Raw genomic sequence first — 12,249 nt, forward strand, 5'->3', positions numbered from 1 at the left:
GTTCCCAGAGCCATTTCCGGAAGGGTGATAGTGTTAATGACATGGGGATGTATGCACTTCCCTGAGATGGGCCTGTCGGCTCAGGAGACCACCTTGGGCAGTGACAGTTACGGCTAGTATCATAAAATGCTGGCATGTGGGAACTCACTTCAGACGTGTGTGAGGTTCTGGGCCAGCCGGTCAGAGCTGCTTCTCTGCGTTTGCTCCAGGGCCTCCCTAGTGTTTAGCCTGTTCCTGAACCAAAGGAGGAACCTGTATTTCCCTTTCCCTTATCACATACTGATGGGCAGTGACTTTCCAGCTTCCTTTAATACTGAACAGAGAATTAGGTTCAAATTATGAAATTAGAAAAAAACTATGTTACAAAATGTGCATATTTTATATTATAAAATTAAAAGACAGACTCTAAAGATAAAACTTTAAATTTCAAACATGTCAAGACCAAACTGTTTTATAACCTTTCATTTCATATGTGGTTTTCAATGGATATAAAAATACCCAGTGGGTGTGTGGGTGGTTTCTCGTGTTTTGGAAATGGTGAGAATGTGAGATGCCGAGCTTTGGGTTCGGGGATGAGGCTATAATTACTAACTCCAATTCTCTCCCGGGATTGGCCCATGGCGGGGTATCTGGTATCTAAAAACCCAACAATCCAGAATCCAGAGCAATAAACCACCCCCACCCCCACCCCCACAAAAGGAAGGGAATTATTGTTGTGGAGAAGGGGTGTGGATGGAGGATGGGGCTTCTTCCTTGGGTGTCTCCTCGCCCGCTGTTCCGAGTGTCGCAGTCGGAGTCGTGGCAGCAGAGGGGAGGGCTGGGACACACAGCAGCCACAGCACAGCTGTGACGGAAAGTTCTAAATATAACCCAGCACCCATTTCAGATCCTCCTCCCCCTACTCTTGGCGGATGTGGTAAACACCCTAAAAATACCTGCTGCCTGAACCTTTGAGGTATCTAAGGAGGAAGGGGCAGGCACTGGAACCGGGCCAGAGGGAGCATGGCGTTGTCTGGAGGCTGGCCTGCCTACCAGGATGGCTGCCCACAGGCCTGTCCCCAGAGCTGCTTGGGTGCTGTCTACCGTGCCATCCTGTTGGGGCATAAGTGTCTGCTCTTGAGTCGCATATTTGCTGTTGGCAGGTTTCAAGGAAGCTATTCATAGATGAGACATCTGTTCTCTGCCCCTTTGACCTCAAATCGGCAGCTGCCACCACGGTATTCAGGCGGTATGTTGGGTTTAGTCCTATTTCTCAGAATTTAGGGCCGGTTTGACTTTAGATATTCCATTGTTCACAAAACCATTAAAATCCATGAAAATCCCTATATTTATGGAGCCCCATGTATGGAGCCCCATTTCTGTGGCTAGTTAGTGACCACAGAAAATTGAAAATGGGGTCTTAGTCCTTGATTGTTAATAGAGATCACCCTTGTGATTTTATAACATGAAAAATAGGATGATGAAAACCAATCTTCTAAAAATATTGACTGAGTGATCTTGTGCATTTTTTATTTTAAAATGGAATTCTGAGGCTCATTTTCTCACCCAAACTTCAGTATTTTGAATATAATGTTCATTGGCAACACAGCCAGAGCACCAGGAATCTTGTCTGTGGGGAGAAGGCGGTCAGTGTCGGTAGCCACCGACTGAGCGTGGGGCTGCCCTGGGAGGGCTGAAGGCAGCTGATGTCACTTCCCGACAGCTTGGCCCCCTCATCTGTGGGGTGCACTAATGTCCAGTCTCCCTCGGTAAACTCTGCGCTGGCCCAACAAGTGCAAGCCTGTGCTAGGAGCTGCGTGGGGGGTAGGGGGGGGCAAAGGGTTCTCCCGGTCAGCTAATGCAGGGGCTGGAACCTGCTCATGTGCTAAGAAATTTTACATATGTTGCGTTTATGGTGGTTACAGCATTTTCATAGTAATTATGATGAGTATGTATCCTCCACTGTGAGCTTTTCAGAGCTCTTTTATGTATATAAAAGAGTATCATTTAATTATTTACTATGAGTTGAAAGTAAATTGAAAGTTTTTCTTTCCTTCCTTCCTTCCTTTCTTTCTTGTCTCACTCTGTGGCCCTGGGTAGGGTGCCGTGGCATCGCATCTCACAGCAACCTCAAACTCTTGCTTGAGCGATCCTCCTGCCTCAGCCTCCTGAGTAGCTGGGACTATACATGCCTGCCTCTATGCCTGGCTATTTTTTCTGTTTCTAGTAGAGACAGGGCCTCACTATTGCTCAGGCTGGTCTTGAACTTCTGAGCTCAGGTGATCCATCCGCCTCGGCCTCCCAGAGTGCTAGGATTATAGGGGTGAGCCACCACGCCTGGCCTTGAAAGTTTTTCTTGAGTAATAGAAGCCATTAGAATGGTTGGAAATGTTTTTTATTTTTTAAGATCACTTAATGCATATCTGAAATAACCACCTCTAGAAGATTGGATTTCCCTGGACCAAGACCAGGTGGGATCTGCTCTGAGAGATCGTGATTTTGTGGAAAGAGTGGGAAGAATGTGACTTCGAGGTGCCCTCAGCCATGGGTGCTCAGGGAACCTCCTTTCTCCATGTGTGTCAAAAGGATGGGGAGGGAGAAGGCAGGCACATAACGTGTGGCCCCAGCTGGCATAGTCACACAATCTCAGATATTTTCCCTCTGAAACTGCAGAGTGAAGAGCTTCGGAACTTGTCTCTGTCTGGCCATGTTGGATTTGACAGTCTCCCCGACCAGCTGGTCAACAAGTCCACTTCTCAAGGGTTCTGCTTCAACATCATGTGTGTTGGTAAGTGATTCCCCACCTGTCAAGCAGGGACTGGGCTGTTCAGATATTGGCAGGTGACTGTCTGAGGGGCAAGTTTCAGTGAAAGAAGAATTGGTAAAACAATAGAATCTCAAGGACTGCGTTGCACATAAAACATTGCAAAATACCTTTCTTATTGGTAAAACAAGGTAGAATCTCTGCCGTATACTGTCACTTACTTATAAAGACTGAGAATTGTATATGTATTTGGGTAAATGCTTTGTACATTTTGGTGTGTTACTAAGATTATTTTTATTTCTGTTAGTCAAGCAATTGGTCAGTTCAATGTTATTACACGTAAAACACTTTGTTTTTTGGTGAGAGGAGGTACCTAGACCCTAACTAGACTGTAGAAGTTGAGAAAAGGAACTTAGATATATGTGTGGTCAGGATGCTTAAAAGCCTTTCAAGAATTTGTTTACAACGTTTTTCACTATACTGCAATAGTAATCTCCCCTCAAGTCTTCTTAAATACATGCTGCCTAAAACAAGTAAAATCTAAAGCTACTCTAACTTTTTTTTTTTTTTATTGTTGGGGATTCATTGAGCGTACAAAGAACCAGGTTACATTGATTGCGTTTGTTGGGCAAAGTTCTTCTTATAATTGTGGTTACTGTAACTTCTTTCATAAATTTATAATGTCAAAATCTTTTGCTTTTGGTGCCAAAACAATTTAAAATTTGAAGTAAGTTTTCTGCCTAAATTATTGAGTTAACCTCTGTCTTAAGTGGGGATCTAAAATTGACCTTAGTTGACTCCTGATAGACAGATGGAAAAGGACAAACAGGTCTGTGGGATTCGTATCCTCAGAATCTGTTACCTGTGTCCCTTAAACATTCGACTTCAGCGTAGGCCTCTGCCTTGGTAATTTTATTTCTCTAGACACATCCTTTTTAAACTAAGAAGAGGAAGATGGAAAAGAAGAAAATGAAGACACAAACCTCCCGTTTCAGGGAGAACTGTCCGTGGACCCTCCCTGTCCTGCCTGAATGGCTGGGCAGCGGGGAAGTGGAGAGGCTGCCTTGCTTTGGTGCAGTTGTCCTCTGAGCATATCTTTCTGAGACTTCACTTTGAGACAGACCAAAGATATTCTGTACTTAGCCAAGCAAACCCTCCTTCCCCTGAGCTTGATGGAATGTGTCAGACTGACTTTGTGAAGTGCACTCAGAATGGTGTGGGTTCAGCCTGAGCACTGGTCACTTGCTTATGGCAGTGGGAGGGCACATATTTTCCTTTTGGAAACACTTCTGGAGGACTGTGTTGCACGTAGCCTCCATGCTGGGTGCTTGTTAGTAGGAAGCCATGCTTGGCGGGCCCACTAGAGCAGCTTGCCCCCTGGCACGATGTCTTAAGCTCTGGGTAGGAAGAGGGGAGAGAATCCTGACCATAGCAGCAGCCCTCATGCTGGCCCCTTTCCCCTACATGAAGCCTTTTAATATTCCGCAGGGGCCTGCTGACCGGGAGCTAGTTCTAAGTTCTACAGAGCGGAATGAATGAATGGTCTTTTTCCTTTTGGGGAAGTGCCCGGTTGCAGAGCAGGGGCAGCTCATCATTAGCATAGCAATTTGTTGGCAATTTGTTGGTTTGCAATTGAAAAGTATGTGAAATTGTAATCCTAGGCCAATTACTCTTCTGGCTTTTCTTCTGTGCCTCCCCAGCCCTGTCTCCAAAATCTGCTTCAGACTCTATCTCTGAGCCACGGCCTGGCTCCTGCACAATGGGGCCTTCCAGGGGGGTCCTGGCTTAGCTGGATGCACGGTGGGCAGCGAGGGCTGCTGGCTCCCCAGTGAAACAGCGCAGTTCCCACGCTGGGTGGGGTTCCTCATAAGCCACACCATGTGCCTGACAGCAAAGCAGCTGTTTTTCTGACTGTCCCCACTGCCTGAGAATGGCTGTGATTCTTAGATGTTTGTTCTGGTTCAATTTTACACATGTCTAAAAGTAGTTGTTCAAAGTAATTAATATATGCTTGTTCTTTAAAACATTATAAAACCCCCTCCCTTTCAACTCCCAGCCCTATTTTTATTTCACAGAGATAACAGTGTGATCCTTTTAGAAACTTCCTGCACTTTTATATTAGGAAATTATTTTTGGTGTCCTAAACAGCACCACTGTATTACTTTCCAGCTCTGTAGGTAGGAGTCCAAGCTGGGCCGCAGGGCTGCGTTCCTCCAGGGAGCTCTGGGGACACTGCTTTTCCTGGCCCTTTCCAGCTTCTGGAGGCCGCCTGCATTCCTTGGCTCTGGGAACCTTTCCTCCGTCTTCCAAGCCAGCATCACTGCATTGCTTTCCGACCACTCTTGTGTTAGGGAATTTTCCACAGAGAATCTCAGAAATCTGGTTTAAAGTTAAGACTCCCCAGCCCCTCACACACACTGCAGAGTGACAGAGGGAGCTGTGGGATTGAGTGCAGCTGGCTGCAGGGCTCTGTCCTGCCCTTGACTCTGCTCACTTCTGCTTGGCTTCCCAGGCTTTGTCCTCAGGGCTGCAGCCCGACTTCCCCAGTGGTGCCTCTCAGTAGACCCAGGGGAAGGACTGAGCCAGCCCTGATACCTCCCACTGAACAGGCCCTGGGTCTCCCTGAAGACCAGGACCGGTTCACAGGCCCCGCCTGGGCGGGAGGTGGGGTCAGGCCGTTCCAGAATACGCGCGTTCTCCGTGGAGCATAGACGTTATCAGGAAGGAGACTGGGCTGGGGGGAGACACGCTGGGCGGGGGCAAACAGCCTCACAATCACACAGGTGCTTCTTGGTCCTGCTCTCCCAGGGAGACCCGGCTGCTCATCTCCTACATTTCTCTCTTCATTTCACGTCAGTGCTGGGAGAGTGTGTTGCCAGCATGTCCACGCCCTTTGGAGGCCAGCATAGCTTTTTGGGAGGTGACACATTTAACTCAGGAGCATCAAGTGTCATCCTGTTCCCATTGGAATGTTTTACACGGTTTGCATATGTGTCATAGGATGATTTTATTTTCTTGTGATAAATATGAAAGAGAATTGAGGATTTGAATAAAAGTTGTGAACTCCGTAAGGAAAACTTTTAGCCAAAAGGTCTTAGAATTATAATTTTGTTTTGTGGCAAGAGCCTGTAGGTTGCAAACAGGAAAGGAATCAGAGCAGAAAATGATCCTGTCAGGAGCTTCATATAGTTGCAGAGACACTGAAACCCATCTCTCTTGGTCCTGGGGATAAATATACCTACAGCGGTGATTTTCAGCCAGCATGCCGTGGCACCCTGGTGTGCTGTGAGAGGATCTTAGGGATTCTGGGAAAATTTTAAAGATCATTAATTAAATTACTTTTGAAAGAAGTTCAAAGCACAGAAAGTATATTCTTTTTTTTACTCTTTGTTTTGATCAACATAATTTAAGTGCGCTGTGAGATAATTTAACCATGGGTCTAAGTGTGCTGTGAGATAAAAAGGGTTGACAAACACTGATCTAGAGAGGAAGAGGCATTTTCTCTCTTGTGTAAAGAGAATTCCGATGCTGAGTCTGACCACAGGATGCCCAGGAGCTCATAAGCCCTGCCGCCCGTCTTGTCTGCAACACTCTGTCGCTCCCAAAGCTTCAGTTTAAATAAAGCCTTTTATGTTTTACTCATGCTGTATTTTTCCAGAGAATCTAAATTAGATCTAAATTAGTCTTCAGACTGTAACATTTTAAATTTATGTACCTTATTCATTTTCCAAAATGATGCCAACTCCGTGAGGAGCCTTAACACTGATCCAGCCGTGTGTCATTTCTTCGTGGGGGTACAAAGATGAACGAGGTCTGTGACATCTCTGCGTTTAAAGAGGACCTAGTTCAATAGTGGAGTCAAAGTAGTTTAAAAATACCTTTTTTTAAAAAAAAAAAACAAAACAGTTTAGCTTTAATTGTTTTGAGGGGATGAGAGAAGAGGGAAAAGGAATGAAAACAGGTAAGCTGAAGGCCATGTTCAGCCAAGCCTGGAGGGTCAACATAAATTGTGAAATTTTACCATCACATCTTTTTTTTTTTTTTTTTTTTTGTAGAGACAGAGTCTCACTTTGTCACCCTGAGTAGGGTGCTGTGGCATCATACAGCTCACAGCAACCTCCAACTCCTGGGCTTAGGCGATTCTCTTGCCTCAGCCTCCCGAGTAGCTGGGACTACAGGCACCCACCACAGTGCCCGGCTATTTTTTTGTTGCAGTTTGGCTGGGGCCGGGTTTGAACCTGCCACCCTTGGTATATGGGGCCAGCACCCTACCCACTGAGCCACAGGCGCCGCCCTTTCCATCACATCTTAAACATTTTTATCCCATTTTGTGCCTCCAAAAGAGGACAAAAAGTGGCTTACGGGGCAAAGTTAATAAAGATAAAACTAGCCCAGAAGATAAGGTGAAGCGAGGAACAGAGTCAGAACTTAAAGCCTGCCATCAGGCTAGCCTGGAATAATTAACGGGTGAGGCAATGCATCTGTCTCCCAGCTTGCTGGTCAGAACATGGAGGGAATTTATTCAGTGATCATTCAACAGATATTTATAGAGCACATATTGTATGCTAAACACAAGTTAAAATTAATATGACAGATTTATAGTACCTATAAAATAGAACAAAATAGATGCTGCGGGTGAAACAATAGAAGTCTGTAAAAATGTCTCCCAGGGATTTTTCGGAAAAGAGATGTGGTGAGTGGTGGACATAACGGTCTGGTTCCTGGGCATCCTCAGTTGTTGCAATGAGTTGGTGTGTTGTCCGGTGCTACAATTTATTCTTTCGAGGCCTCCTTGCAGGCTGGCATTACACCCAAGTGTGTTTCACCAAAGGTGACTCCGTGAGGAGTTGTACCAGCACAGCTTAGGTAGGTGGCTCTCTGATTATCTGGGCTCCATCCAAAAATATAAGATCTAGGGTAGTTAGAAGCGGGCAGATGCACTTCACCATTGCTTATCCCAGTAGCTTGTCTTGCCAATTAGAGTAAGAGATTCTGCGTCACAAGTCAGCGACTTGTCCAGTCTGCAGTTACTTTCTGATTGATACCGTATCCTGGCTTTCTTTCCCCGTGTCCACCTTTGAGCTTGTGGATTACATAAGTCTGAGACGAGGGGCAGAGGCAAGTGCGCTTCCCCCTGTGATGCGGGGTCAGGTTCACCAGCACAGGTGGGAGCAGCAGAAAGGGAGCTGCAGACTGTGCCTCAAGAGCAGACTCCAGTTACTGCAGCACCTGGGCGTCTGGGCAGATGGCTTCACAGGCGAATAAGCAACAAACTGGGAAAAGTCTACCCAAGTGGCAAGCTTCAGTATAAATCATCACTATGATTATTTTTCTGTTTGATTAACTTTTAACAAATGCTGGCTATGAGACAGGCACTCTGCGAAGGAGTTTTGAAATACATCAAAAGTAGTGTTAGTTATAGATTTTCTAAGGATATTGTTATGGTTGTTTGGTTTGAACTGAAACCTATGCTTAGTAGGCTTTCAGTCACCCAGTTAGAAAGTTTTGCTCCCATGAGTCCTCCAAAGTGTAGGCAGGGCCTTGCTTTCAAAGGTTAGAGAGACGTTGCAAAAGCTGATGCATTGAAAATCCTCTCGTTCCATCATTCTTTTTATTCCAAAAGCTGTCATTTCTCTCTGAACTGCTTTGGGTGAATCAGAGTACTGATGGAGTTGCTGTGTCTAATTACAGCTCCTAAAAGCACAGAGCTTGGGAATGGAAAGCAAAGCACTTTGAAATGTAGAGGAACAGTGGTTTTTCAACCCGTTGATTAACTCTGTGCTGAAAGTATGGCCCGGAATGCTAATTGTTCATCATTTCCACCTTAGTGTAAATGATAATTAAAATGACCATGCCTTTAAAAAAAATGCTGTTCCTGATTCCACAGGCTTAAGTAATTCTGACCCTAGTAAAATGAGATGGCAATTGCAGGATGGTTTGGGTAACCTAGAATTGTTGCCAGGTACAGTGGAGTCTTTATTGCTGTTCTCCGGGAAAGAGAGGAAGGTTAAATGTGTCCCTTTCTGCTGACAGAGCTTTGACATGATGAAGAGGCATTTATAAGCTAGTTCTGCTTCTGTCCTTTGTCCACGTCCCCAAAATAGGTAAATCCCAAAAAGAAGTTGGCTACACTTGGGAACATCACGCATATAACACACACTTAAAATGACTCAGTACTTTCAGTGTGGGATCAGAGGACCCTGGTTTTTATCTATTACGTTGCAACTTTGTTTTACTCAAATGTTAAGCCAGAATTGGAACTGTGAGCTTGTTAATTTTTTTTTTTTAAAGACAGAGTCTGTCTCTCTCTGTCGCCTTCAATAGAGTGCTGTGGTGTCAGCCTGGCTCACAGCAACCTCAAACCCCTGGGCTCAAGCGATCCTCCTGCCTCAGCTGGGATTACAGTCCCTTGCCACAACACCTGGCTCATTTTTCTATTTTTAGTAGAGACAGAGTCTCTTGCTCAGGCTGGTCTTGAACTTCTGAGCTCAAGGAGTCCTCCCGCCTCAGCCTCCCACAGTGCTGAGATTACAGGCATGAGCCACCATGCCCATCCTGAACTTGTTAAATTCTGTTACGTTAGTGAACAGAGACTGCTTTGTATTACTTTTATTTACTTTATTTTTTTTGCAAGAATAGTAAGGAAGTCAGGAAGACAGGAAATAGTCTCAACTGCTACACTGCTAGACCTCAGACATCTGGAATGACATTCAGAATATGACAGAAGTTCCAGGAGCATCTGTTGTCTGTTTTTATTCATCATTTCATCCCTGTTCCTGTGCTTGTCACATAAGCACTTAGGCATTGATGTAAGGGGCGTGTGTCCAGCACTGTGCCGTGTCTGCCTGCCCCTCCTCTGTGTTCCCAGCGGACAGTCTGTCCATGGTGTGGCTGTCCCCTCACGGCCTTGCTGCCTCATGCCCCGGCCAGTATACTGCTCGGCGTATTCGTTTTCTTTTTCACGCCATCACACCACATGCAGAGTGTGTATCTCTCATTCCCACTCTCAGAGAAATACCAATTAGGCAGACAGGCTGCCCTCCAGCATGGGGCTCTGTCTCACAGTAACACCATCAGGCCTCCATGGTTGCCTTCAGGTCAGGAACCCATCCCTGGTCTAGTAACTCGGGGTCAACTGGCAAGATTACAGGGTGTGAAGTGTGGTCTTGCTCATGGGAGAAAGTGATTATGGCCGACACTTAGAACATTGTTCCCCTAGTACTAAGTTAGAGTCTCATTGGTACTGGGTTGTGGGCTAAACCAGGCTCTAAGATATGGAAGAACCCTGGATCAGGCTAGTTCATCATTACAGTCCCAGGATTTGCCACAAAGCTTGGCACATGGTAGGTAATGGAAAAATACTGGCTGAATGAAGGCTGACTAAAGAGGAAATTCTGTGATATTAGGTATTTCGGGAGCACAATGGGAAAGGTTAAAGAGGAAGGCAAGTATACTTGAACGACTTTTATCCTATAAATGAATCATTGTAGTTAGCAGCAAACCACAGAAGGCTTTTCCAATCAGACCAAGTTCAAATCCAGAAAGACTCCATCCTACTTCACTTGTGAGTTGTGTTGGGAAGCGACGGCACCAACATGGGGATAGCAGTAGGGTTTAAGTGTGCTGGGAGCCCGTGCTACAAAAAGGGCCTGACATGCAGGAAGCACTCTGTAAGGCAGTGTTGTCATCAGGAGCGCCCATGGGAACGATGTAATTCTTTGGACAACACAGTAACAAAAATGGGATCAGTCTTTCTTCCCTCCAGTAAAATACATTCTTTTTATTTATTTATTTATTTTTTTTGTAGAGACAGAGTCTCACTGTACGGCCCTCAGGTAGAGTGCCATGACCTCACATGGCTCACAGCAACCTCTAACTCTTGGGCTTAGGCGATTCTCTTGCCTCAGCCTCCCAAGCAGCTGGGACTACAGGCACCTGCCACAACGCCCAGCCACCTTTTTGTTGCAGTTTGGCTGTGGCTGGGTTTGAATCCGCCACCCTTGGCATATGGGGACGGTGCCCTACTCACTGAGCCACAGGCACCGCCCAGTAGTTCCCTTGCCCAAGTAATACATTCTTTCTGTTTTACATTTACAACAGAAAGAGATTCTGTCTGTGTCGTCGTAATATGCAAACTGACCGCAAACTTACAGATACTATTTTTCTAACCAGAAGTAAAGAAGGACATCTGAATCGTAAATTCAAGATCTATTCTGCTAAATAGTTTCTGGCATTCATGGAGGCATGTCTAGCTGGTTAGTCCGTGGATCATGCGTAGAAAGAACTAATTACCTCTTCACGGTGGGATTTCTGGTGATATTTTTTATTTTAACTTTACAGACATGGTTAATAAAAAAATGACGGATGAATTGAACTGCTGTCTGAGAGATTGACACATTCTCTGGTTTTTCCTTTGTGGTTATGTAGGTGAGACAGGCATCGGCAAATCTACGTTAATGGATACTTTGTTCAACACCAAATTTGAAAGTGACCCAGCTACTCACAATGAACCAGGTGTCCGGTTAAAAGCCAGAAGTTATGAGCTTCAGGAAAGCAACGTCCGGCTGAAGTTAACCATCGTTGACACCGTGGGGTTTGGAGACCAGATAAATAAAGATGACAGGTACATCTTGGGGTTTTGTGGGGGTATAAATGGATGAGGAAATAGCAGGATCCATCCCAGGTAAATTCAAAGACTAAATATTTTTGAAGTTCTCTATTTGTGGAATTTGATCTTCTATCTCCTAAAAGATACGATGTTCTTGTCCTCTGAGAAATTTTCCTTGAGGTCACAATCAAGACAACAAGATTGATCTCAGCTAGTGTGAGCAGAAAAGGGATTTGTTAGAGGGAACAGGGCCGTGTATGGCATTTCCCAGTGAGGTCCTGGAACCAGGCTTTCCCACCAGGAAGAGCAAGCTAGAGAAAGGCCCAGCCACCCCACAGAAGAGTTTTAGCAGAGACCCTTGCCATCAGTGACTTTTACTGCTTGGTATCTATGATGCTGGGGGGCGATCTCTAGAACATCCACCAGATTGGCCCCAGATAACTAATCGTCTGGTCATAGTGGGGCTTCTGCCATCACTGTTGCTTGTTGAAGAGCCCTTGTCCTTGAATGTGGCTTCCGACTATGCCGCTCCCTCCCTGCTTCCAGGTCTCATGTGGCTGCATCTGCTTGGCAGGAACTAAAGCACATCCAGATACTAGCTGCAAGAGAGCCTGGGAGATGTGTCTTTCAGTTTGTTTTAATTGCAAAATAAGAAGGCATTGAAAAGCAAATGTCTGGAACAAGCATCTCCCGCACTCTCCTAGTCCCTAAGGCAGATTGGGATTTTTTTTTTTTTACTTGATCCCCATATTCTCACAGATTTGAATGAAAACCAAGAGTCCATGTTATTTTGCACAAGAAGCAGATCCATGTTGCAGTTTGGATTCTGCCAGTGACAAGCCGTGGGGCCTTGGCAATATGTTTAACTTGGAGGGAATCACACTGGGTGTTTGCTCAG

At 45.5% G+C, this 12,249-nt stretch overlaps 1 protein-coding gene across 6 annotated transcripts in view; it reads left to right on the forward strand.

Moving 5' to 3' along the window:
* Positions 1–12,249, forward strand: part of SEPTIN11 (septin 11) — a 96,542-nt gene that overhangs the window by 45,251 nt on the left and 39,042 nt on the right. For all 6 annotated transcript variants that reach the window (XM_053589366.1, XM_053589442.1, XM_053589398.1 and 3 more), the window contains exons 2-3: positions 2,653–2,767; positions 11,171–11,366. In XM_053589366.1, coding sequence (XP_053445341.1) covers positions 2,653–2,767; positions 11,171–11,366 — 311 coding nt within the window. The remainder of the gene's footprint in view (positions 1–2,652; positions 2,768–11,170; positions 11,367–12,249) is intronic.

Source organism: Nycticebus coucang, chromosome 1, assembly GCF_027406575.1.
Source record: "Nycticebus coucang isolate mNycCou1 chromosome 1, mNycCou1.pri, whole genome shotgun sequence".
Classification (NCBI taxonomy): domain Eukaryota; kingdom Metazoa; phylum Chordata; class Mammalia; order Primates; family Lorisidae; genus Nycticebus; species Nycticebus coucang.